At 46.1% G+C, this 26,114-nt stretch overlaps 2 protein-coding genes across 4 annotated transcripts in view; one reads left to right on the forward strand and one right to left on the reverse strand.

The window, feature by feature from the left end:
- CCND3 (cyclin D3) overlaps positions 1–11,694 on the forward strand; it is an 82,706-nt gene extending 71,012 nt beyond the window's left edge. For all 3 annotated transcript variants that reach the window (XM_083745098.1, XM_083745097.1, XM_083745096.1), the window contains 3 exons: positions 792–951; positions 1,793–1,935; positions 9,739–11,694. In XM_083745098.1, the coding sequence (XP_083601224.1) occupies positions 792–951; positions 1,793–1,935; positions 9,739–9,909 (474 nt within the window). In that variant the 3' untranslated portion in view covers positions 9,910–11,694. The remainder of the gene's footprint in view (positions 1–791; positions 952–1,792; positions 1,936–9,738) is intronic.
- Positions 11,695–14,210: 2,516 nt separating this feature from the next.
- BYSL (bystin like) lies at positions 14,211–25,841 on the reverse strand. Its single transcript, XM_083745009.1, has 7 exons — positions 25,489–25,841; positions 23,765–23,927; positions 20,675–20,813; positions 20,105–20,238; positions 17,388–17,548; positions 16,503–16,605; positions 14,211–16,045 (listed from the first exon to the last, which is right to left on the reverse strand). The coding sequence occupies exons 1-7, from the start codon at positions 25,835–25,837 to the stop codon at positions 15,697–15,699; spliced, it is 1,398 nt and encodes a 465-aa protein (XP_083601135.1). The 5' UTR covers positions 25,838–25,841; the 3' UTR covers positions 14,211–15,696.
- Between the last annotated feature and the right edge of the window lie 273 nt (positions 25,842–26,114).

Below are 26,114 nucleotides of genomic sequence, written 5' to 3' on the forward strand. Positions count from 1 at the left end.
GTGTCTGATGGCAAATCATTGGTGGGTTTGGATGTTGTATAGCTCTGCTTTCCACTTAAACCTGTAAATTCATTCCTTAGGAGAGTAGAGGGGAAGAGTGGTCAACATATACCACAAGCAATAACAGAAGGCATACTTGCCTGCAGTTCCAACTAAAGGACGGAAGAGGGCAGAGAGCAATTGGCCACATTCTCATGTCACACTCACTATAGTTCTGTATGACATGTTTGGGACAGAGTGAGCCTCATGTTTGGCCATTCTCCTGTCCTGCCAAGTGGCCAGGGGGAGTTCAGAAATGTTTGCCTCCACTCTTACTTAACTCCTGTTTGTTGTGTCATCCAGGCAAGCAAACTGAGGTTTATACTAACTGCAGTTACTTTCAAACAAGCCAGTTACAAACCACGGTGGCTGAAGCTGGCTTGTTTAAACTAACCATAGTTCTGGGTCAGGACAACATGGCATTCTGTGGTTAATCAAGAGCAGAAGTTATGAAAGGAGTAGTGTACAAGCTGCAGTTCTTGACTAATACATCAAGCCACTGTGTGATCTCTGTCTTGCAGCAGGTTTCAATATCTTCCTAGCTTTATGAATGCTAGCAGATTCCATATTATCTCTACAGGACTATCCCAACAAAGCAGGTCCCTTGCATCCCCGACCATTGGCTGTTGTAACCTTTTGTTGATATGTCTTACGAAATACATCATGTTTCTTTTGAACCACCGTTGTTTTGTAGTTTGAAGTTGGTCAAAAAGGCTCGTTCTGTTTTAACACTCTCTTGTGTTTTCATTCAGGACTGGGAGTTTTTAGTCCTTGAGAAGTTAAAGTGGGACCTAGTGTCAGTGATAGCCAATGACTTCTTGGATCATATTCTCCAGCGGCTCTCACTTCCCCAGCAGAAGGTGGACTTGGTGAAGAAGCATGCACAGACGTTCATTGCATTGTGTGCTACAGGTATGTCCTGCAAAAGGTGACCTTCCCTGGAATGGTGGAGCATAGTTAAATTACAGGCTAAAATGAAACAGAACTTGATTTTTATCCCTAGCTATACTAAACAAATTATCAGTGGCCTCTTAGGATCTCATTTTTTAGAGAGACCCAGCTTTTTCCCATTGATACTAGAACCCTTGACCTCTTTGGTTTCTCATGACTGAAAGGCAAGGATGATGAATATTAGGCAAACTATTGTTTATAAGGTTTCCTTGTTGAAATTTGCCACATTGCATATTAAAGACACATCCACCCCAGCACTTTGCTCTCAGAAGCATCTAGCATTTGGCTACTAAAGTAATTGGCTCTCCCTTGATAGTTTTTTGGGCTGGGACAGTTTGTACAACAACATTGCAGAGTGCTGTATTTGTTTGATTTAAATGAGAATGCAATGTGTAAGCCCACCAAATAGAATGGTAAAATCCATTTGTCCATCTGAAGTTAACACCTCAACACGGTGGGGGTGGGAGCTCCTCTCAACTCACTTTCTTCCTTCACATGAGAAATGCCTGAAGAGGACTTCAGTGTTCCCCCTGTCCATTGGCCAGGCCACTCCTGGAAAACCTGCTTATAATATTCTATTGGCAAACTATTTATGTAAGCTAATGGATTGCTTGCTTTTAAGATACTGTAGCTGGATGGTGGGAAGACCTAGGACCTCTCAGGGACAATAGGAAAGGCCTTCATGGTAATGTGTTTGTTTGTGGGGTGCTGTTATCACACCTTTGCTGGAAGCTGTAGTGAGCAAAAAATTTGTGTCATCCTTTCTCCTGACACCCTCTCTTCTTCCTCCTTGAATTTGCAGATTACACATTTGCTATGTATCCCCCATCCATGATTGCTACTGGAAGCATTGGAGCGGCAGTCCATGGCCTCTCTACCTCATCCGATGATTTTTCTGGCGAGGAGCTTACGGAACTGCTTGCTAGCATTACTGGCACAGAGGTGGTGAGTATGTGCTCAGTGGGGAACAGGGCTCTGGTTCTGGGGAGTTGGGATCCTGCTTGCATTTTGCTGTTTGACTCAAGACAAGCTTACTCTAGCTTCATCTGCCCAAGTCCAGAGATCTTGCTTTCACTTATGAAGTGGCATTTGGCATGTCTCTGCAGAAACTATTGCATGGACTTAATGTGCCTCACCTGCCGACCTCTTTGTTTTAGAGGCACACGACAGCCATGCAGTATTATGATGACAATTATTTCAATCCAACCTTTATGTTAATTAGATGTCCAAGGCAGCTAATAAGGCCAGGAAAACCTGCAGGAATAAAGCATATCACATCAATGAATACATTGTAAAAGTAGTAGCATTAAGTCCAGGAAGTGCCTGAGCTGCAGCCACCTTTTTAAGTGTACAAAGCACATGAGGAGACGTATGTTTAGAGAGAACCTCTGCTTCATTCATCTTGGTGGAGTAGCTGCTCTTTTGGGAAGAAAGGCTTCAGGACTGAAAGTTACTGTCTTATTTTATAACCTAAGTTCACACCTGTGAGGCAGGAAGGGCGCATTCTAACAGAGAGAAATAAATGGGGAATGGGACAGACATACTGTACGCAAGGTCAAGCAAGAGGGTCTGTGTCAAGGTAAGGCAATTTGGGGGCATATTTCCTTAATATATTCCGTGCCAGTGACTTGGTGTAATCCTATGCAGAAGCTGGCCCTTCTGAATTTATTGGCCTTGCTCTGCAGTAAGTGTGTCTTCGAACTGTACCTTTAACCAGCCCCCAGGGCCCCTTGCCATATAAAAATCATTTAATCTGAGAAGGGTGTTTTATTAGCAAAATTTATAATCCATTTGATTGTAAATAGAACCCCCTTGCAGTTTACCAAAAACAAAAATGTGGAAATTGTCGCTAAAATACAATGTTAAAACAGGTATTTAAGTATTTCGAACCGTAATTAAAGTTACACTAAAACAAATTAAAATATATGTCAACAAAATTGCTTTTAGCAAATAGGCTATTTCTTTTCCACAGAAATTCACAGCTGTACATGTGGAGGACTCTCATTATTACATGCAGGCCCCAGAAGGGCATGGTCAGTGGGAAGAGGGCTAGCAGATGCAGTCCTCCTTTCACTCATTCACTCACTTAGTGCATGGAAGGGGGGGGTGAGAGATGTCTGACAAGCCCCTGTTGTACCATGTATTGTGACATTTCCAGCCTGGGCCCCTTTGTTTCTCTTACCCTGTGGGTCTGCTGATAGCGCCATCATATTGTAGGTTCAGAGAGGGTAGAGTCATAAGTATCTGCAGTACACTACCATCCTTTAAAATGATCCTTTGGACATGGACAGTTCTTGTGGTTTGGTTTATTGTCCTGTTCATGCTACCCAAAAATATTGTGCAAGGTGTCCTTCTGGAGTTCTGCAGCCTCTCCTTTCTGTGTTGGTCCCCCTTGGATGGATAGAGCGTGAAAAGCTGCAGTGGAAGAAGAAATCTGGGCAGCCCAGGTGTGGCATGAGGGCAGTTCCATAACCTGTGTTATCCCATTAGACAGAGTGGGGAAACTTTTTCAGCCAGAGGGCTGTGTTCCCTTTATGGGCATCCTTTCAGGGGCCACATACAAGCTCTGGCCCTGGCCAGAGGCAAAATGGGTGGGGAACCAAATGTAAATTTCACTTTTGTACTGCTATATTCTACAAACATTTGTAGCCCTCTTTATCCTCCATGAGGACACGGGTGGCGCTGTGGGTTAAACCACAGAGCCTAGGACTTGCCGATCAGAAGGTTGGCGGTTCGAATCCCCACGACGGGGTGAGCTCCCGTTGCTCGGTCCCTGCTCCTGCCAACCTAGCAGTTCGAAAGCACATCAAAGTGCAAGTAGATAAATAGGTACCGCTCGGGCGGGAAGATAAACGGTGTTTCCGTGTGCTGCTCTGGTTTGCCAGAAGTGGCTTAGTCATGCTGGCCACATGACCTGGAAGCTGTACACCGGCTCCCTCGGCGAATAAAGCGAGATGAGCGCCGCAACCCCAGAGTCGGTCACAACTGGACCTAAAGGTCAGGGGTCCCTTTACCTTTATCCTCCATACAGACAAGCAGGAGGCATTATTAGAGGATGCATTCCTGCAAATGCTCAAGATACAAAGCAGGGCCAGCTAGGGGTGTGGCCTGAGGAGACTCCTAAGGACCTGGCAGAGAGGTCTGGAGGGCTGCATTTCTTCCCCACCCCACCCCTGCTGTAAGAGCAGCCATCCCAGCTTGTGACGTCAAGGACAATGGACCTTTTTTCAGCAGCTTGGAGACTAATTACTTAATTTGGCACAAGATTCTGCACGGAACAGCTTATTTCATCATGTCCGGGTATCCATTGAGAAGAGCCCATTCTTTCTTAAACTCCCGTCTGATGCGGAAGGGCTTGCATCCTCCAGAAACGGAAGACACCGTTGGCTTTCTTCGCCTACTCAATGCAAAGACTGCATGGTTGGCAGGCTTTCCTCTCTATCCTTTGCTTCCATCCCGATTCCCAAGCTAGTGTTCGCTTCTTGGTCCACAGCCAGCGCAGCAAGTGGCTGTGTCTCTTCCCTGGCCGGTGGGGGTTGACATGAATTTGGCTGTTTCTCTAAAGCCCAACCACGTTTCCCAAATGTGCCGTGCCAGCTCCTGGCCCGCTGCTGAATGGGTGATGGCTGCATGATGCAGGTGGCTCTCCCACCGATGGCTTGCATGAGGTCCCAGATCAGTTGCTCCTCTTTGTCCCGGGTACACAGGAGGCCTTTGAAAAGCAGCCATTCACCTCAGCGGACAGGTGTTAGGGATTGGGCTGGCCGATGGGGCAGGGATAGAACCAGCTTAGCATCTGTTCATGTGGCGCGGTGTCAGAATCCTGTCAGGGGCAAGCATGGAGGCCAAAGAAGTTCATTTCAAGCAGAATTCCAGGGCGCTCCCTGGGTGCCAGAGGGGCATCAGAGAGGAGGGGGAAGCTGGGCTTTTCTTGTCTCCCACTACCTGGCAAAAGCTGAAAGGCAGAGCGAAGGCTCTGGGATTGGACCTCTCCTGCAGATCCAGCCATCGCTGCTTGACAGTCATGGAGCAGAAACCTATCTCTTGCTGGGTTTTCTTTGGCCTCTTGCCCTAGTCTCTGAATTGCCCGCAGCCAGCTGCTTGCAAGCTGCTGCTGCTATGAAGGAGGCGGAGTTTGAATGCTGGTCCTGTGAGCACAGTTGATCGAAGACAGCAGAGAACAGGTGGGAGGTGGGGAGAGGATTACCAAAGTGACCCATAAAGAGCAGATTAGAAGCACTAAAAGTAGTCAAGGCTTGGTGCCACAAAGAAGCTCGGGTCTAGCCTACGTTGGAATGCTGAGCTTATCTTGCTGGCTGGGAGGGTCTTTCCCTTGCCCCGTTCCTTTTGGCTGCTCTTCAGCTCTTTGTGTCTTTTTGAAGTTAATTAGAAGACAAGCTCGGGGTGAAGATGCCTCTTTGTGGTGTCCCCTGCCATCTCATCTGCCACGCCTAACAGGCTTTTGCTGAAGGTTCAGTGGGTAGGGGCTTCAAACTGTGGCTCTGTTCTCACTTGGCTGGCCCTCTTGAGGTGAAAATGCTACTTCATATTAAAGGAGCATACATCACTAAATTATATATCTGCGTAGGCTTTCTGGTATTTATATTAGGCCTGCCTCATTTTGATAGATGCTTCCATGATGTTTTGCCTACAAAGGTACCAGTCCAATTAAGATGATGTGCTTGAAGCCTACCAAGAAGTTTGGTTAATATCAGTCAAAGGGTTCATGGTTTGGTTTTCTTGGTTACCTCTTGAGCTGTTGGTTACTATGCAGGTTCCAGTGACCCAGATAGTACCTATTTTTTTCTCTGCCAGTTCATCTTCTGTAGTAAACATGCATCCTCAAGGCTAGATAACATCTTCAGTCGTAATCAACCTTTGATTTCTGCTGCATTCCAGTTTTGCTTGATTTTGACTTGGAGTCAGGAGAACATGCTCTGTATCTACCTCAGAACATGAGTTTAGGCTGCTAGTCTGGGACTTTGTACATACTGCAATATGCTGTCCATAGTTATTCAATCTTCCTGTTTTGGGTATCTGTCTGTTGCAAGCCACATCAGCTGGCACAACTTTTAAAATCCCGAGACTTGAGTTTTTGTTCTCATGTTTCTAGTCCTCACTGTCGAAGAAAGTTAAGTGTGAGACTGAGGGTAGTGGAGACGGGCTCACAAACAAAAAGGATGTAGAATAGTATTTGTGTGATCTGAACTTACCTTATACCTCCTATTTCTTCCCCACACCTGCATTCTTTCCTTTCCTATCAATATTGTCAGTTTCATCCATTTAATTAATTGCTTCTCAGGGTTAGCTGAGGATAAACACATTTAGATGCAAATTGCTTTGTCACTGGTGTTACATCACATTAGCCAGCATGTTACTGCCCACCCTCCATCCCTGAGCTGCCCCATGTCTTGTGCTGGCATCTCTCTTGCCTACCACTCACTGGACACTTCCAGAAGCTCAGAAACATGCATTGAAGGGTCAGTTTGAATCTTTATGGCTGGCAATAGGCCATGCTGTTCCTGTAGACATACAGCACTGGTTCATCATAGCCACATTGCAAGATCACAAGTTCTTTAGAAGGGTGCCTTCCATTGGTTCATCAGTGCTAACCCAATGGCACTCCAGATGTTTCTGACCTTCAGCTCTTTCACATGGCCAGTGGTTAGGGATTATGGGGGTTGTATTTCAGCATTATCTGGAGCACCAAAGATATTAGCTGCCTTATTCTCCACTGAGCAGTAGCACCTCTCCAGGGTACAAGACCGCCCTGAAGAAACTGGAAATTCAACTTGGGGTTTTCTTCATGCAGCACATGCATTCTACCACTCTTAATAGTCCCTCGGTTTCTGAACAGTGCTGGAATCCTCTCTGCAAAACAGACTTGCAAGGTTCAATTCACAAAAAAGCAGCTTTTGGTTCCCATGCATAAACCCATACAAGTGCTTCTGAATTCCTTTAATCAGTCCTCCTCCTTTCATAGCATTGCTTCCCGTTCCTTCCCTTGCACCCACAAACTGGCCAATAAATTTAGAATGGCCTTTGCTGAGCCCTGGCTTCTGTTGGGTGGAGGTTTTAGAGGCCACAGTTACTGGAACTGTCTTGGGGAAGGAGTGTTGGGTGTTGCTATTTTTACTTGCCACATCCTCTGTCAATTTCTAAGAACTAAACGTGGATTCTTTGTAAGATTATGTATGTGGCAGGATCCTGCAAATGGACCCAGCCTCGGGGAGCCGGCTGGGGATCCAATCAGAACCCCGACGCTCTGCAGTGCAAAATGTCAGTTTTCTTGTAAGCTGGGCCTTTAGAGGAGGAGGTGCTGCAGCAGCGATGGGGTTCATTGGGGCTCACCACCATGACTCATTGCAAAACGAGAGGGGTTTCCTCATCTCAAATCGTTGCTGTATGCGGCTCCTCCCAAGCGTAAGGTCAAGATTTCCCCTTGCATTAATGCAGTTGCCTTGGCAGTAGCATTCTCAGTCACATGCAGGCTAGTGCATTCAAAGTGGGGTGGGGTTCAGGGTACTGCTGAACACTTTCTAGTGCTATGACATAAAAGCAATTAGCCGTCAAAGAAAGTTCTAGAACAGTGCAGACCCCCTACATGGACAGTGCCATGGACACCCTACATTTGAAAATTTTGATATCTCTGTGGTAGTTTTTGTTCATGGGGGGGGGGGGCAGGACACGTCTTCTGACCTACTTAAGAGCACTGCCCCCCCCCCCACGGGATATCCTAGACAATTGACAAGTACGTTCCACAAACCAACCAATTGAGAAGCACTGTTCATGGTCTTATATTCTAAGACGGGCTTATATTCTAAGACAGGCTTATAGATTATAATGGAAGCTTTGCAGGGTTGGGGAGTGGGTGAATGGGGGGGGGGGCTGAATATATTGCATGTGTGGAGTAGCTAGGGTTGAAACCCTACATCTTTCAGGTACTTAATATAGCAATCTGTGGTTTGGGGAGGGAAAATTTTTGCAATGCCTTACTTGTCCGTGGAAATGTTTCCATTTTCTAAATTCCTTAGTAACAAGGATGGGTGCCAGTTGCAAATAAGTAAGAGGCAAGCTTGGCAGTTTTGAAGTTATTAGCTCTGCATAATAAATACAAGTAAAATAAACACACTTAAATTAGATCACTCTCTAGGATAGGGTTGGGGAATTGGATCTGGCTGGTGGGCCAGATCTTTATCTCCATGCCAAGGGCCCCCCCCCGCATGAGTGAAGTTTGACAGGTGGGTGGGGTCACCCACTTGTCAATCAACTGATGTCACAGTGACACCTGGTGATTCCCTTTTTGCCTGCGCAGTTTGAAACCAAACCACAAAGGTAAAAAAGTGGACAGCATTTTCCTGTCACTGACTATCAGCTGATTATTGTTTCTTGGCAAGCACTGAATGCAGAGCTTGCAAATCCCCTTGCACAGGACTTCCCAAGTGCCAGCAATCAGCTGATTAACACAGCTTTGCAAGCCCTGAGCAGAAAAAGCAATGATAAGGACTAGGGCAAATTCTGACTTCACATAGAAGTTTGTAAGGTGTGAAGTGTTAGTGACTGACCAGGAATGAGATTTTGGTCTGTTAGGTTGAATAAAATGTTAACCCAGTGTACAGCAGTTCTAAAAAGGGCAAAATCTGTATTAGGGAGCACTAGAAAAACGGACTAACAATCAAACTGCTAAGATCATAAAAGTGTTACACAAACACATGTTGTCACCGCACTTGGACTGCAGTTTTCAGTTCTGGTGGCCACATCTCAATGTGGAGAATGTTCAGAAAAGGGCAACTCGCTAGTGAGGAAAAATTACAACATTTGAGGTCTTTTATGTTTAAGAACAAAGGCAAGTAAGGAGGAGCAGGGTAGAGGCACATTAAATTTTGCAGAGTGTAGAGAAACGAAACAGAGAAGTCTTCCCCCTTCCTTTCATAATACCAGAACTAGAGGTCATTCAATGAAGCTGAACACGGGAAGGTTCAGGGCAGACAAAGGAAAGTATTTCTTCACGCATAAACTGTGAAATTCGCCCCTACAGGATATAGAAATGGCTAGCAGCTTGGGTGACTTTGCACCGCCTCCATGCTCAGAGGTGGCATGTCTCTGAGTACCAGCTATGGTGTTGCTCTCCTGTCCTGCTTGCAGGTTTCCCAAAAGCACCATGTTGGCTACTGTGAGATCTAGATGAGCCTTTGGTCTGATCTAACGGGCATCGTAGTCCTGAGAACTGCAGCCTGTGAGACTATTGCCATTGAATTTTTTAATGAGTATTTTCAAAAGGCTCCAAGGGAAAGACTCACAGAAGCCGCATTCAGACTCAATATTTGCTAGATGTGTGGAGGCACAACTGTAGGGTAATTTAGCCTGCTGGAATTCATATTTGAAACACTTAATTTTTTTCAAGTAGACGTCAGGTACTGGTCACCTATATAGAATGCTTGAGCCTGGTCTCAGGCTTAGGATACAGAACAAGGATAAGGTATTTCTAACCCTACTTCATAAGACCTTCCTGTTCATACATATCTAAGAATAATAGAATAATCAGAACTCTACTAGGATGCTAGTTGCCCCGCAAACCCCTTTGCGTGATATTGAAGAAGAAATTCACTGTGAATGTGCTCCACTGGAGCAGAAAAGCCTATCCTCTGAACCAACCAAAGCATAGATGTTTGAAGGAGCTCTGTTATTGCTGCAGTGAAAATTTAAGTGGAAATGAACAGCATCCCCTTCTTCTCTCTTCTTTCCCAGGACTGCCTGAAAGCTTGTCAGGAGCAGATTGAGGTGGCCTTAGCAGAGAACCTGAAACAGACCTCACAGCCTCGGCAAGAGTACAGCCCCTCCAAGGATGCCGTTTACCCTGACAGCCAGGATGTCAGCCTGACCAGCACACCTACGGATGTCACAGACATCAACCTGTGACCAGCCCCTCCCTCCAATCACCCAGCTCCCAGCAAGCAGAAAAGAAGCAGGAAAAGAAGCCCCCCGGAACATTCTGCCTGTGCCATGTGATCACTGAAGAATAAGGGGAGTGGGAGAAAATGACCCCATGAGCATAACCTTTGTAATGAGACCATGTGGGATTTGGGTCTTGGAGGAATGGCGTGGGAGGGACTCGAAAAGGGAATAGGCCCCTTGCAGTTGGACTGTTTCTGCCTTGCTAGCCTGGTTTTTCCTAGGATGAGGAGACCTTCCTGTGGTGTTTTGAGCCACGCTTGAACTCGGGAAAGATAGGTGAGCTTAGCGTCAGTTCAAAAGTTCTTCAGTTTGGGTTTGCTTCGTTGGAGGACGCGCTGCTGATCACTGCTGTTTTGTCCCAATCTTTGCTGCATGCCTGTTGCATGTGTGTCAAGAGAGAAAACGCACTTTTGTTATATAGACCGCCTTCACCTTAACATGAAGAAGTTGAAACATGCACCTGAGACATCCTTGGCTGAAGCCGCTCTGCTCACCCAGCCATGTGTGGGCACCTGGTAGAGAGAGACCAGGCTATATTTAAAGTCCAGCACTGGAATCTCTTTACCAGTCCCAAGGAAGTCTTAGTTCTCCTTTGATTATTAATAGTATCACAATCCATTAACCCTTCAGAGTCTTTTAGCCTGTACAGGAGAAATAAGTGGGTTTTGGCTCGCTTTTTGTAGGTGCTTGTAAAGTGCTGCTTTCCATATAAAATATTGGGGGTTGGGGAGAATCCCCTCTTCACTAGAAACCCAAGGGGGAAATTTCTACTTGATGCACCAGTTGCCTTCTCTTACTCCTGTGAGACCCGAGTTACTTTATTTATTGTGAGGATCAAACCTTACAAAGCCACAAAGCGCGATCAGAAGCTCAGTAGGGTATGTTGTCCTGATTCATCCCTTTTGCCATATAACAGAGTGCCTTAATGTCCTTCCTCGTCCTCCTTCATACCTCTCTGGGCTGCTTACTTTGATAGTCAAGGTCATTCCCGATCAGAGTACACCCAACAAGTGCTGCTATACTTGTATGTACAAATCCCTCCTGTCTTCACTGCCAAAAAAGAAACAAAAAAGGGCAGGAGAGCTACATGCAAGGGATGGGTGATGGAGGAGAAGGAAGTCCAGCTATACAAATCTATTCTGAGCAAATAAAAAGGGGGTTAAGAGTGATCTCTTTCCCCTAAAGAGTTTACAATATAATGAGCTGCGACTGCACTGGACTAGAGAGTTGTATTGTTCTTGTGTGTTTTGTTCAGGAAAAAGGTGTGTATGTGTTTTTCCTAAATGCTGCTTTTATGAGAGACTTTAGAAACCTTTGGTGTGGGGGAACTGTAGCAATGGGAGCAAACTTTGTCTTTTGAATTCTAGTGGCATTTCATTATTCAACCCTCCAGCTGGAAAAAGAAACATGAACTGATGCTACCTAAAACACCACTGGAGACCTGTCACCTTGGCCAACAGGAAAAAGCCTCTCTCTTACTATGTTTTTGCCTTTCCTTTTCCCTCATTGTGCTTACGCCGATTAGTCAAAATTAATGTGCTATCAGCATTTCTGATAAGTAAGTCTATTGGAACAAGTTTGAAGACGAGAGGAATGTATTTTATAGATACATCCATCCAACTATATATTAGAGCTTTGAATAAAGTTTGTCAATATGATAGTCACTGTCACTCGAAACCCTCCTGTTAAGGAAATTATACCTTACTGATATTTTACCATATTGCAATAAAGCATTTTTTAAAATTGGCACTCTCTTGTCGTCTTTCCTGGGTGATGGAAATAAGACTGAAAAGAACCAAATGCATCTAAAATACAGCTTGCTTGACTTGTTCCTCTAAGAAATCGGCCTGTTGAGAATAAAAGACAAGAACGCTTTCTTGATTTCTGCCTTGCTAACGTAATCCACTTTTAACAATTCGATTCTGACAAGCTGATTTCAAAACACGGGAGGCCTCTTGGCTGTAGCAACTTTGGCTAGCTGTTCTAGATAGCTGGCTAGCTGTTCTATATAGGTTTATAGCAACCGGTATTCTTGTAAGACTTTTGTGTTATGCCTGTCTCTCTTCATGAGTCTTTCCCCCTCCTACCCTATTTACTTCATGATTTTTGCAAGGACAACCACACAGCTGCTGCTTCCTACAAGCAATACAAAGGAAGTGACCCAAGACACTGATGCAGTCAGCTTGCTGGCCAACCTTCTGCTCTATCCCAAGCCACTCGCTGCCCTGGCATACAGAAGAGCATTCTCCTTAGCTTGACATCTTTCTCCAGTCCGAGACCCATCCTTGCAGGTTTGTCTTGGGCACTAGGCATGGGAGATCTCCAGCCGTACCAGCACTAGGCGGCTTCAGCAGGCTCATTTACCAGCTCTGCATGGAGTTAACAGCTTTCGCCTGTGACCGCTTCGGCTAAGTGATGCCAAGTAGGTAGATGGGAGACGTGCAAATTGTTCTGTAATCTGCGCTCGGGCAAGAGGCTGTCCTAGGGGACATCTTCCCAGCGCAAACAAACTTACTGCACAGAGGAGCCACTCAACCAAATCTCCCCTGGAGCTAAAAGCTGTTCAAAACCAATTACTCTTCTCTACCCAGCTGCTGCTGGAACAGCACTGAGCGCGTCTGCTTTGTGAACATGGGCATCAATGCTCAGACATTTAATGCGGCCCGAGGGCTGCAAAGCACAGGAGGCCAGCAATAGGAGAGGGTTGCCCTCTGATATCCTCTCCTTGTTAACCAAGGTTAGAAACGTGGCTGCAAGACCCCGAGCATCTAGATAGAGCAAGGATGGGCAACCAGAGGGCAGCACAGAGCCTTCCTGCACTCCCCCAGTGGCCTGGCAAGTCCCCAGAGAGCTGTGCCCACTTTCCCCCACTGCCTAGCTATCAAGCTGGGAAAAGATTGCCGTTCCCATGCTGCTAATAGAGGGAAGCCAGGGAAAATATACCGTGGAAAGAAGCCACTGTGGGAACAGGCTTGTTAAAGCACCACAAGTGATTGTTCACAGCTGTTTCTAGTTCTCAGGGGACGCCTCAAATTCAGCACAAAAACCTAAATATTGCTGCAACTTGAATTATGGTCCAATTTACCAGACCATTTTGGTAACGAGGGAGGAGGGAAGTGGTGGGTTGGGTGGGCACACACAAGTTGTAAAAGACTAGAGCCACTCTCTTTTAGTCACCAAATGTGGGTGGTGTATTTAAGAAGCCTTTGATCACTTAACAAGGTGCCCTTGATTAACTGGGAAGCAATTGCATTCAATAGTGCAGGAAGAAAACACCTTCTTTTGAAGAGGCACTTCTCTCCTCTCACAGAGGAAGGAATAGGCAAGAGCTTGGAGCCCCAAGCCTCCAGTGGGGATCCTTCACCTTGAACAGTTGTGTGACAGGCAAAAATGCAACATGGAAAACTCCTTGCACCTGGAGATGTGGTTGAAGAGCCATGTATGCTCTATATGTATTCTATACTGGAACATCCAGGGCTCTTTACACATATGTTCTGTCACAGCAATATGTGTATTGAGCATATTACACCGATCCTGGCCAGACCGCTGGCTGCCAATTAATTTCTGGGCCCAATTCAAAGTGCTGGTTTTGACATATAGTGCCTTAAAACAGCTCAGGATTGCAATACCTCAAGGACTGCCTCTCCCCACATGAACCAACCTGGGACTCTTGTGATCATCATCGGGGCCCTTCATAAAAAAATTCCTTCCAGTAGCACCTTAAAGACCAACTAAGTTAGTTCTTGGTATGAGCTTTCGTGTGCATGCACACTTCTTCTTCTTGGTATCTGAAGAAGTGTGCATGCACACGAAAGCTCATACCAAGAACTAACTTGGTTGGTCTTTAAGGTGCTACTGGAAGGAATTTTTTTGTTTTGACTATGGCAGACCAACACGGCTACCTATCTGTAACTGGGGCCCTTCATGTTTCCCCTCCATGAAAGATCCAGAAGGTGGCAGTACAAAAACAGGCCTTTTCTGTGATGGCTCCCCATTTGTGGAATGCTGTCTCCATGGAGGTTCATCTGGTGTCTTCATTACATATTTTTAGGTGCCAGATCAAAACCTTCCTCTATAAACAGGCCTTTGTCTGATTAGCATTCCATGACCTTTTAAATGTGTTTGTGAGAGCAGGATTATTGGCCTGCTTTTGTTTTCTTATGTATTTTATGTTCTCATTGTGTACTTTTCTGTTGTGAACTGCCCTGTGCTGTTCGGATTAAGGACAATATACGAATTTAATTAATAACTTTTCTGAAAAAAGGTTGCTGGTTACTCAGATATTTATTCTTGGCATTACGTGTAATTTCAAACTTATGCACCTCATTTGGGTTTATATACCAGCAGTATGGGCATTAACCAAGCTCTAGCATGTCTTTATTTTTAGAGCTGTACTATGAATAGCCTTGGAAACCCAGGAAGCCAAAAATCTAACCTTCAAATGTATAAATACCCAGCTGACAGATTTAGCTATGAACATCTACCTAGAGAGGACAGGGAAAGAGACAAGAATATGGGGTGCTCAGCTGCAGTAACCGGATGACATACATGATGGCTGCTGCTTATATGGGAAAACAATAGGAAGAGCATCAAATTAACCGAGGATGGGGCAGCAGGGACTTGGTGCATCTCAATTGGCAATGGCTAACTTGTTCCAGGGGTCCAAAGTCTTCTTCAGCCAGTCTAGCTATGTGGTGGTTAAACAGCCCAACCCCAATGCCCGAGGTGACTTCATATCATCACATCCCTGGAGCATCTCTCTATTCCAGTGCTGGAGACCGCCCAGCTCAGAGGCCGCATACAAGCCTCAGGCAAGTTGTGCTGAGCTGGGTGTAAGATGGTTTTCCAAAGACTTGTTCAGAGAAACAGCTTAGGCCTAGCTCAAGGTTGGGGAGCCTATGGCCCTCTAGATGTAGCTGGACTACAACTCCCACCATACACGGCAATTTGCAACGCTGGCTGGAGCAAGTGGGATGTGGGGATTCCAACAACATCTGGAGGGCCAAAGACTTCCCACCCCAATGCAGTTTTCCCCAACTGACAACTAGGAAAGGCAAGTGGACGGCCAGTTCGGGAGTTTATGGCTCTCAAGCACAATGCGTGGTGCTTGGGCTGTGTCACCCTCAAAAGCAAAGCAGGCCACATTCATCACAGAAGTGCAACGGTCAACCCAACAGCCCTTGCGAGACCAGCAGCAACATGCCAGACGCCACCTGTGAGCCAAACAGGCCAGAAAGGCTGGATACAGCTCACGGGCCACCAAGACTGGTTCCCCCTGCTGTAAAAGGGTAAGATTCTTGACTACCAATATTTCCATTGGAGGCCAGATCCTACAGAGCAATTACAACCCCCTGCAGTTGGTAGATGCTCTTTCCTCCCTACTAATCTGCAGCTCAACGGTTTATCTCCCTGCTGTTGATCAGCAACTTGCATCCACCAGGACCTCAAAAGGGGCAAGTAGTCACTGCAGCCCTTTAACAGCAGCTCTGTCGCAAAAAGGGGGACCCATTTCTCATGAGAGGGATGCTGGTTTCTAATCACCATGAATGCATGTCAAGTCAAAAGGGGGCAGAGGGCTTACAAATACTTTCAACCCTGCATAAATAAGGCTACTGTGGATCAAAGCAGTGAGGGTACAAACCCTATTTGTTCGACAGCGTGCTGTAGCTTCAAGTTCAAACCAGCAGCTGCCTTTGACTCAGAAGTTCTGCTGTGATCACAATCTGTGGAGTCCCCCTTCCCATCCTCCATTCACTCCATTGCCACTGGCTGCATCCCCTCCACATCCCGGCACTTGGAGTTCACTAGCTCCCTGCGGATCTCTGGAGAGATCTGGGGGTGGCTGTGAAACTTGAGCAGCTCTAAGAGGGCTTCTTTCTGCTCTGAGGACAGGTCCTCTTTGTATCGCTGGGCAAAGGTCAGGAGGCACTGGTGCCAGAGGACAGGCAGGGTGCGTCGGTCCGTCCGGAAGGCGAGGAAGTGAAAGACCAGGGCATCCACCACGCGGAAAGGCAAGGCGTACTTCTTGTCAATGAGCAGGCGGAGAAAGATGCTATTGGCGCCACTGTACTCCATCTCAGCAATCTTTAGCATAGCAGCCCTGTGGGGGTGGAGGAGGGGAAGAAAAGGAGGAGGAGCAAATGAGGCTTTGTTGCAGGTCCACATCAATGGATGACCCTCCATTCATGAAAGCCAAGGGAAGAGAAAAAGTGACACAAGGAAATTGCCAGAGTTTAGTTAAGGTTCCTTTGATAGTCACACTGCAGACCCTCAGCCCAGCTACAAGCGTGGCTTCAGAATACAATCTGTAATGGGGAAGCCCATGCAGGTTTAGGAAGACTTTCCCCAAGACAGCAAAGGTGTTTCTGACCCCCCCCCCCGAGGGGGGAGAGAGAGATGCATGGGAGAAAAGGCAGGAAAGTCTATCCAGTCCTACCATTCCAGAGTGGCTGGGGAAACACAGCCAGATGGGCGGGGTATAAATAATAAAAGTATTTATTATTGTTATCATTAGTGCAATTTCCCTTCCACCTCGAAATTAGCCTAACTCTTCTTACCCGGAGTGAAGGACAGGGATGGAACACTTGGTGAGGATACTGCCGACAATGATGGCTTCTCGCAGTGTGCATGTTCCTGACTCACATATGGGGAGGAGGATCCCTAGGGAGATGATGGGGGGGGGGGGGAAGGAGCATCATATAGTCATCTCTTATACAGACACAGAAAGTATTTCATCAAAGGCTAAAACTATTTTTTAAGGGGGGGGGGGAATCATTCAGTTCTTTCGCATCTAGAAGGCTGATGCAAGAATATGCAACACACACATACCACAGTAACAACACCTCTGCACAGTTCAGTACTATTTATCAATAAAATCAAGTTTAAGAATAATTCACCAAACCCAGAAGCAGCTTCCCCTTGAGGCTTTCCTCCTAGCCTGTCTTACTTCTGGGACTGGAGCCTGTCAGAGAGAAAACTGCCAACTTTTTTTGGGGAGGGGGACAGGACTGAGCAGCAGGAATGAGCAATTTTCTTTGTGTCAGGTTGGTAATGATTTCACTCATAATTCCATTCTGTATTTGGGGTTTTGTTGTTGAAAAACAAACCCTCACAAAACAAACCATCACAAAACATGTGATAAATGCATATTTATCAAGTGCATATTTTGATAATTTTCAACTACCGTGAATTGGGTTCCAGAGGCAGCAAAGCTTCCAAATGCCAGTTGCTGGAAGCCACAGGAGGGGAGAGGGCTCTGTGTTCAGATTCTGCTTGAGAGTTTCTCTCAGACCTCTGGGTAGCCACTGTGAGAACAGGATGCTGGACCAGATGGGTCGTCGGCCTGATCCAGGAGGCTCTTGTGTTATTATAGTGCAATATATGAACCCCTGGAAAAACCTCATTTCCATGTATTTGTCCTCCAAGGTCAACTTTCCACTCACCTTTGAACCAGGCTCCAGGTTTGAACAAGGCCTTCTTCAACGCCATGTAAAGATGGAAGTTGAGGCGCTTATATTCAGCAATGTCATCTCTGACTCGCGGGAGAAGCACCAGATTGTAGAACCTCTGGGCCATCCTCTCTTTGAGGTTAGAGGAAAAGATCCTAGGGAAAGGAACAAAGGCATTTGGGGAGAGAGGGTGGAAATGGAGAAAAAGAGAAGCAACCTGAGTTAGGATAGTTGGAGAACTGGTCACCTTCCCTCCTTGTGCTTGCACTATGCAATACATGTATAACTGCAGCATTCCACATTGCCACTGCCCCCCCATCTTGACTTTATACTTCAAGCTTTTGAGGCTGCGGAATCATTTTTTATTTATCTACACATTTCTATGCTGCCTTTTCAACCTAACCCTTCACAGTTTTGGTTCCTCTTTACCAAATAAAGCGGCAAATTACAACGGTATAAAATAAAAATACAATCCAAAACAAGGACAGCAGCACACACAAAAAGCCAGATCCTCGAATTATTTTGTTCTCATAAAAAAGAAAAGAGATGGCCATGCAAGATATATCAGAGTCAGGCAACTAGCCATGCACCACCAACACCAATTCCTAATGGCTTATGTGTAAGAGGAGATTCGTTTTAGGAATGGCCTGTGTCTTTCGCCAGAGCTGCACACTGCACTGTGTATCACCAAAGAGGAAGAGGAACCAAGGTTCTCTCTCCGAGAGAACACGGAACAAGCATCAGATGCATTTACACTTGTGGCTTCCTCCCAGGGCCCACGGTGCTGTATCTCAAGAGCTCTGGGTCCTAATGCTCTGTTTCAGGTCCTCCTGGCTGAAAGACATGGTGCTAGAAAGGTCTCTCCCCCCTACCATTTTAAATACTTTATTGAAATTCATAGGTAACATACACAATATACCAAGATGAAAACAATCGTGTACTAATAATCTTATATATGTTTACAAAAATCAAATTTAAATTAAATTTATGCAATCTCTTTTTTCCTATCTTTTTGCTAACATAGAATAGACATCCTATCATTGCCCGATGCATATAACCTTTCTGGTGATGAATGTACTTATCATTATTACCTTACTCTTTCTGTACTTTCTAATACTTTCTTATAACAATTCGTACCTTTTTGCTAATGTCTTAACAGTTCGTTTAAACAAGGATCATTGAAACGCTGCCATAGATAGAAAGTTCATTTTTTAATCAGACGTTGCATATTCTCTTTGTTCCTGCTTGGATACGCTTTGTCAAATAACAGGTTTCTTTTTACAAGAGGAGCCTCATGAACTGCAATACTGGGCAGGAGTAGTTGAGTAGATGGGAGGAGGAGTGCTGGTGGTGAGATCAAAGCAACCTGACTGCCCACACACTGGGGAGTGGGTCAGGGGGCAGAATCTGATCTCGTGCCCAGGAATATGATGGGGGGTGGGTTCCACTTCTGAAAAGCAGCAAACCTAAGATGACACCAAACTGGGAGGGGTGGCTAACACCCCAGAGGACAGGATCACACTTCAAAACGACCTTGACAGATTAGAGAACTGGGCCAAAACAAACAGGATGAATTTTAACAGGGAGAAATGTAAAGTATTGCACTTGGGCAAAAAAAATGAGAGGCAAATATACAAGATGGGTGACACCTGGCTTGAGAGCAGTACATGTGAAAAGGATCTAGGAGTCTTGGTTGAACACAAACTTGACATGAGCCAACAGTGTGATGCAGCAGCTAAAAAAGCCAATGCAATTCTGGGCTGCATCAATAGGAGTATAGCATCTAGATCAAGGGAAGTAATAGTGCCACTGTATTCTGCTCTGGTCAGACCTCACCTGGAGTACTGTGTCCAGTTCTGGGCACCACAGTTCAAGAAGGACACTGACAAACTGGAACGTGTCCAGAGGAGGGCAACCAAAATGGTCAAAGGCCTGGAAATGATGCCTTATGAAGAACGGCTAAGCCTGTTTAGCCTGGAGAAGAGGAGGTTAAGGGGTGATATGATAGCCGTGTTCAAATATATAAAAGGATGTCACATAGAGGAGGGAGAAAGGTTGTTTTCTGCTGCTCCAGAGAAGCGGGCACGGAGCAATGGATCCAAACTACAAGAAAGAAGATTCCACCTAAACATTAGGAAGAACTTCCTGACAGTAAGAGCTGTTCGACAGTGGAATTTGCTGCCAAGGAGTGTGGTGGAGTCTCCTTCTTTGGAGGTCTTTAAGCAGAGGCTTGACAACCATATGTCAGGAGCGCTCTGATGGTGTTTCCTGCTTGGTAGGGGGTTGGACTCGATGACCCTTGTGCTCTCTTCCAACTCTATGATTCTATGATTCTAGGGTGATGTGTATGTGCATGCATTAAAAAGTACAGTGTAGTGCTACGATCCCCAAATGAAAGAAAAGGAGCTATTGGAAATATAAACACGAACTGCTCTGTAATCAATCCACACATTTACTTTCCCCATGTGTAGGACAGTGATATTGCAGAAATAAGTATCAGTATCATTGAAACAAGGACTTTCATTTCTGTATGTCATTGAACATAAGGACTCATCTGCTGCATAGTGCTGTATTTTGGCTATTCGACCTACTGAAGGGTGATCAGAGCAAAAAGCAAGAATCAAAGGAATTGTGGCAGCTCATGGGATGGGGCAAGATGAAACCTTCAAGACAACACATTATTCCCTGCAGTGTCACAGATGGAGTCCTACCTTGTTGCCTGGTACATGGCAGCTGCTGTCCACGTTTCAGGCTCTGTGATATACAGGATCTGCTCCCAGTTGGACAAGGCTGGGATGATCTTGAATGCCTTAGGCAGTTTCCCACTCCTATATTTTGACAGCACCTGAAAAAGAAATGGAGGGGGGGAGAGAGAGAGAGAGAGATGAATTTAACACGGACAAGCAGACAAGGCTACTTTATTCCAGGGTTTATACCCATTGTTTAAGAGATCTTCAGTGAATGTATTTTAAGAAGCATTCAGATAGGATATTCTTAATTTTCCACATACTAGCAAAATATGTACCAGTCTATCAGCATGGAAACAAATTCTAGTTAATATTCATATGTATAATGCATCATCTTAACCTATAGTGCCAGTATGGAAACACAGCCATTAGCTGTTCCCCACCCACACCACTCATGCTATGGGTGGTGAATCAGAGCAAGCAAAGAGTTGCCCAAAACTAAGATTTCTAAACGCTGCAGCAGCTGGACTAAGTCCAACCTGATGTGTGCAGAAGCACACACACCTATTTGCACAGAAGTAGCATTATTCTTACTTCTTTGACACCCTTGTAGACTTCCAGGACACGGGGATTAAGCTGTGGCATGGGCCGACCAGATATTTCGGACAGCACAGTTTCCACCTCTGTCTGCTTCTCAGTGATCTTCTCCATGATAATGTCTGCCAAGGTGCGCCTAATGGGTATCCAGAGGAAACAATATGGATCAGGTAACTTAGAAAGCTCATTGGCAAATCAAAGCAGCAGAGGCAACAATAAGATTGATTCCCAGCCTAGCGCTTAACAGGGGAGATTAAGTTTCCACATGTGATATCCCTTGCTCACATGGCTACCCACCTTTGCTAAGTGAAATGTCTGCCATACTGGTACTGTTCAGTGAAAATGGCTGCTGTGCAATACAAATAAGACTGAAGGTGGCAACAGGCATCTGCTGAGGAACAAGATCTTGGGGTTCTAGCTCAATGAAGATATTGACAACAAGAACGGGCAGCTCTCAAAAGTTTTAAAGGTTAAATTAAAATTTCAGTTCACAAAAATAACGTGATGCCAAAAGAGAGGTGTCAGTCCAAATCTATTTTGCGTGAAGAAATTCTAACGTGGGTAAGTCATATGAGGGCCAGAGGTTCCTGCTCTGCATTCCAATCTTGGAGAACGGAAACTTGGTCATTACTGGGCATGCCAAACAGAATGGGCTGAAAATTGGGCTTCCTGCTACCCCTGCAGTATCAAAGACGGCATGCCTAAAATAATAACTAAAGCACCATCTGCTGGTTAAAACAAAAACAAGAACAGGACTGAAAAGTATACTTGGGTGCTAGCTTGCTTTACTTATTTGCTGAGAATCTGATGAAATCATGCCAGTTCCATAAGCAAAGCAGTGCCAGAATTCTTAGATGAGATATTCTCTTAAGGGTCAGTTCACACATAAAAGTATCACTGTAATACTAAATGGCTTCTACTCAATTGTTCCCTTCTCCACATACATTAGCAAAAATGTGCAGATAGTCCGATATAGAAAAACACAAGGTACCTAGTCACCTGGGGGCCTTAAAAAAACGAATATTTTTCCTGTACACAGCTTGAGAACAAGTTTTAATTCCCCTACATAAGACTGCAGTTGTTGCTGGGATGTCAGTGGCTTCAGAAAACAGCACCAAGATCTGCTGCGTGTACAGAGACTACCAGCTTATGTGGAACTCTATCAGAGGTGGGCAACCTTCGCCCCTCCAGATATTGCTGAACTACAACTCCCATCATCCCTGGCCATTGACCATGCTTTCTGGGGCTGATGGAAACTGCAGTACAGCAACTTCTGGAGAGTCAAAGTTTATCCACTCATGGACTATCTGCATGTACCACAGGCACATAAAACACCACAAATGATCATAAGGAAGGAAAACAGCCACTGTGAAACTCTCTCATATTCTCTTTCTTCACTCTGAACCCTCTCAAGTATAACCAATACAAAATAGGCACTTGCACCCAGGGCTCACTGAAGTGATGAAACTCAGGGTGGGGGTGGAGGTAAAACCATACAGCAGAGATAACTTAGTCACCTAGAAGCCTAACAATTTCAAATAGTTTTACAGTGCTGTACACAGTTCAACAAGCCTTAATCCCCTTCCAGAAAGGAAATGGCTCACAATTAATTTTACATTGGATAACTGTCATAGAAGAAGTAGAACATTACACATTCTTAAAAACTGCATAAATGAGAATGGACAAGGGGGTAAGGGAAAGAGTATACATACATCTTCCCTACGAGATGGCTGTCCACCAAAATAGCCTAATTCAAGCTCAATTCACTCACAGAGACAAAAACATTAACAGCTTTAGTTCACATATGCTCACCCAGGCACTTTTACAAGTCCCACACAATGTCCATTCTGTGCTCGTAGGTACTTCCATACTGAAAATTTGGTTCCTTACACTATGGAACTCCCTACCCATTGACATTAAGCAAGTACTTTCTCTGTATAGTGTTGTAGGTAAAGGTAAAGGGACCCCTGACCATTAGGTCCAGTCGTGACCTAATGAGCGGCGCTCATCTTGGTTTATTGGCCGAGAGAGCCGACTTACAGCTTCCGGGTCATGTGGCCAGCATGACTAAGCCACTTCTGGTGAACCAGAGCAGCACACGGAGATGCCATTTACCTTCTCGCCAGAGCGGTACCTATTTATCTACTTGCACTTTGATGTGCTTTCAAACTGCTAGGTTGGCAGGAGCAGGGACCGAGCAACGGGAGCTCACCCCGTCGCGGGGCTTTGAACCGCCGACCTTCTGATCGGCAAGACCTAGACTCTGTGGTTTAACCCACAGTGCCACCCGCGTCCCTCATATAGTGTTTTAGCACCTGCTAAAAACATTTGTGTTTAGGGAAGCCTATCCAGTCATGTAAAATCATAGCTGTCAACCGTCCCTTATTCGGCGGTAAAGTCCCTTATCCCAGCGCCGTGTCCCGCTGCTGTCCCTTATTGATGATGTCCCTTAAATTTCCCGGGTTTCAAAGGAAGCAGCTCCTCTCCCTCCCTCCCTGTCGGCCAGGGTGGAGGGAGGCTCCAACTGTGTTGCTTGGCTACGTTGCTCACCCAATAAGGAGTCTAAGAATGACTGGGGGATGGAGCTTGCATGCCTTGTGCCGATCAAATCAGCCATGTTGCCTGGGGACTCGCCTTTGCTCAGCGCTTCCCAGCGGAGAGGTGGTGGTGGTTTTCCTTGCTGCATCCCCTTTGCCGGGTTGCTGCGCTGTAGGAACCACCGCTTGAGGCTTTGTTTGGCTGCTGGCTGGGCTTTCTGCCTTTGGCTTGGAGGGGCTCAGAAGTTGAACATACCTGTGCTCTGAAAATCCCTTATTTTGGCTGCTGATCCCTTATTTTCGAGGCTGCCGGTCCCTTATTTTCAAATCTGTAAGCTGACAGCTATGTCTAAAATTGACATGTATAGTGTGTGTGTGTGTGTGTGTGTGTGTGTGTGTGTGTATATATAAAACTGCTGATTTGATTTATATTTTTGTTTGTCAACTTGCTTTTCATGTCTAACTTTTTACCACTAAGCAATCTATAAATACTGCAACATAAAAAATAAAGTCTAAGCAACTGCCAGGATTTGAGCACTCCAGTGTTTACCTCAGTGGTGGATTCTTGTTCATGAACATCTCAATGGCTTTTTCATCCTCTGGATTCACGGTTACCTCATCACAATACTCTCCCTTCCCCATGGCTGCAGCTTGCTCCAGTGTTGGCCACTCATCATCATCTGTATCTGAATCTCTGTCCTTTGAGGCAGGTCCTGGAATGAGTAGAACAAATACAGGTTTGGATATTTAATCAGAATAAACAAATCCTGGCTCAGTGGTAGAGTGTCTGCTCTGGTTTGATATTTGGCATCACTAGATAAGGCTGGGAATGTCCCCTGTCAGAAACCCCAGACAGCCACTGCCAGTTGCTGTCGAAAACACTGAACAAGATGAAACAATGGTCTGACTTAGCATAATGCAGCTTCCTATGCAGCTATTTCTTTCAGGTCTCGGAAACGTAACAAAAAAGAGTTATAACTATAACACGTGGAACCTGCAACAAAGCACTGAAGTGTGAAATGCTCCTTCTTCAAATATCTAAAGGGCTGTCACACAGAAAACGGAGCAAGTTCGTTTTCTCCTGCTCTGGAGGGAAAACCTCAAACCAATGGATTCAAGAAAGGAGATTCCAACTAAACATCAGGAAGATTTTTCCATTGGTAAGACCTCTGATAGCGGAATGGACTCCCTTGGAAAATGGTAGACTCTCTTTTTAAAGCAGAGGCTGGATGGCCATCTGTCAGGTATGCTTTAGTTGAAATTCCTGCAATGCAGGGGGTTGAACTAGATGACCCTTAGGGCCCCTTCCAACACTACTCCAAAAATTCTGTTTCCCATTCTCTGGTCACTTTTTTCTGTTCCTCCCCCAACCAAGTGGGTTAGCATTCTCTGACCATTAAGCACTGCCTATTGGGTTTGTCCACAGGCCTCCCAGAGCTTTATAAGCTACAACTCCCACCAGCCCCACTTATGATAAATTATTAATAATAATAATTAATTAATTGTATCCTGCCCATCTGGCTAGCTTTCCCCAGCCACTCTGGGCGGCTTCCAACAAAATATTAAAAATACAATTAAACACCAGATATTAAAAACTTCCCTAAACAGGGCTGCCTTCAGATGTCTTCTAAAAGTCAGATACAGTGGACGCTCGGGTTGCAAATGTGATCCGTGCGGGATTCACGTTTGCAACCCGCAGCAGTGCATGTGCGCACATATGGGTTGCGATTCGGTGCTTTTGCGCATGCGCAAAGCGCAATTTAGCGCTTCTGTGCATGTGACTGCCAAAACCCAGAAGTAACCCATTCCGGCACTTCCGGGTTTCGGCAGTCCGTAACCCGAAAAAACGCAATCTGAAGTGTCTGTAATCTGAGGTATGACTGTAGTTGTTTATTTCCTTGACATCTGCTGGGAGGGAGTTCCACGGGGCGGGCGCCACTACTGAGAAGACCCTTTGCCTGGTTCCCTGCAACCTCGCTTCTCGCAGTGAGGGAACCAGCAGAGGACCCTCGGAGCTGGACATCAGTGTCCCGGTTGAACGATGGGGGTGGAGACGCTCCTTCAGGGATAGCATTAGCAAGAGCAGATGTTGCAGCCCAGCGACACCTGGAGGGAACCAAGCGGGGCTGGCGCTCAGAGAGGGGTCCTTCCCAGCCCCACCTGACGGTGCATTGGGTTGGAGTCAAGCAAAGCAAGTGACCCCCCCACCCTGAGCTGCGGCCGAGCCTCCTCGCTGGCGAAGAGGAGACCCCGGCGAGCCCACGGGACACTCACCCAGGACGGTGGTCTTCGGTTTCTCGGGCTCGCCTCCGCCCGCGGCGCCGTGCTCGGCCTCCAGCTCCTCTTGCTGGATCCGAGCCTGTTCCAGGATCCTCCGGGAGAGCCTCTCGTCCACGTACTCGTCTTCGCCCTCGCCGCCGCCGCCATGCTTCCCCGCTTTGCCCCGGCGCTTCACCCTCGTCACGGGCTTCACGGAGTCGCCCTGGAGGATCTGCTCGGCCAGCGGAACGGACGCCGCCTTCGCCGCCCCGCCGGAGCCCCTCGAGCGCTTCACTTTCGGCATGGTGCCCCCCGCAGCTGAAGAGCCGGCACACGTGTGAGGAGGGGCAGTTGCAAAGCGCATGCGCGCTCGCGGAGAACCCTTCCGACTACAGAGCTACGAAGGCAGAGAGACGCGTTGTTGCCTGCATAGACGATTTCCGGGCTCCTGTTGAAATCTACAGCAGAGATTATTGTGGCATCCCCGGCTATTGAGGCATAGTAAGCCTCACTGTTTATGGCGAAAGCTGATGGTCAAACAAATTGTGTTAGTCTTCTTTGGTGGTGAGAGAGGTTGGGGTTGGAACACAAGCGAATAGTAAAGAGAACTCGCACAAGCGACGCTGACACAAAAACCCACA

This window comes from Podarcis gaigeae (assembly GCF_964106915.1).
Source record: "Podarcis gaigeae genome assembly, chromosome: 6".
Classification (NCBI taxonomy): domain Eukaryota; kingdom Metazoa; phylum Chordata; class Lepidosauria; order Squamata; family Lacertidae; genus Podarcis; species Podarcis gaigeae.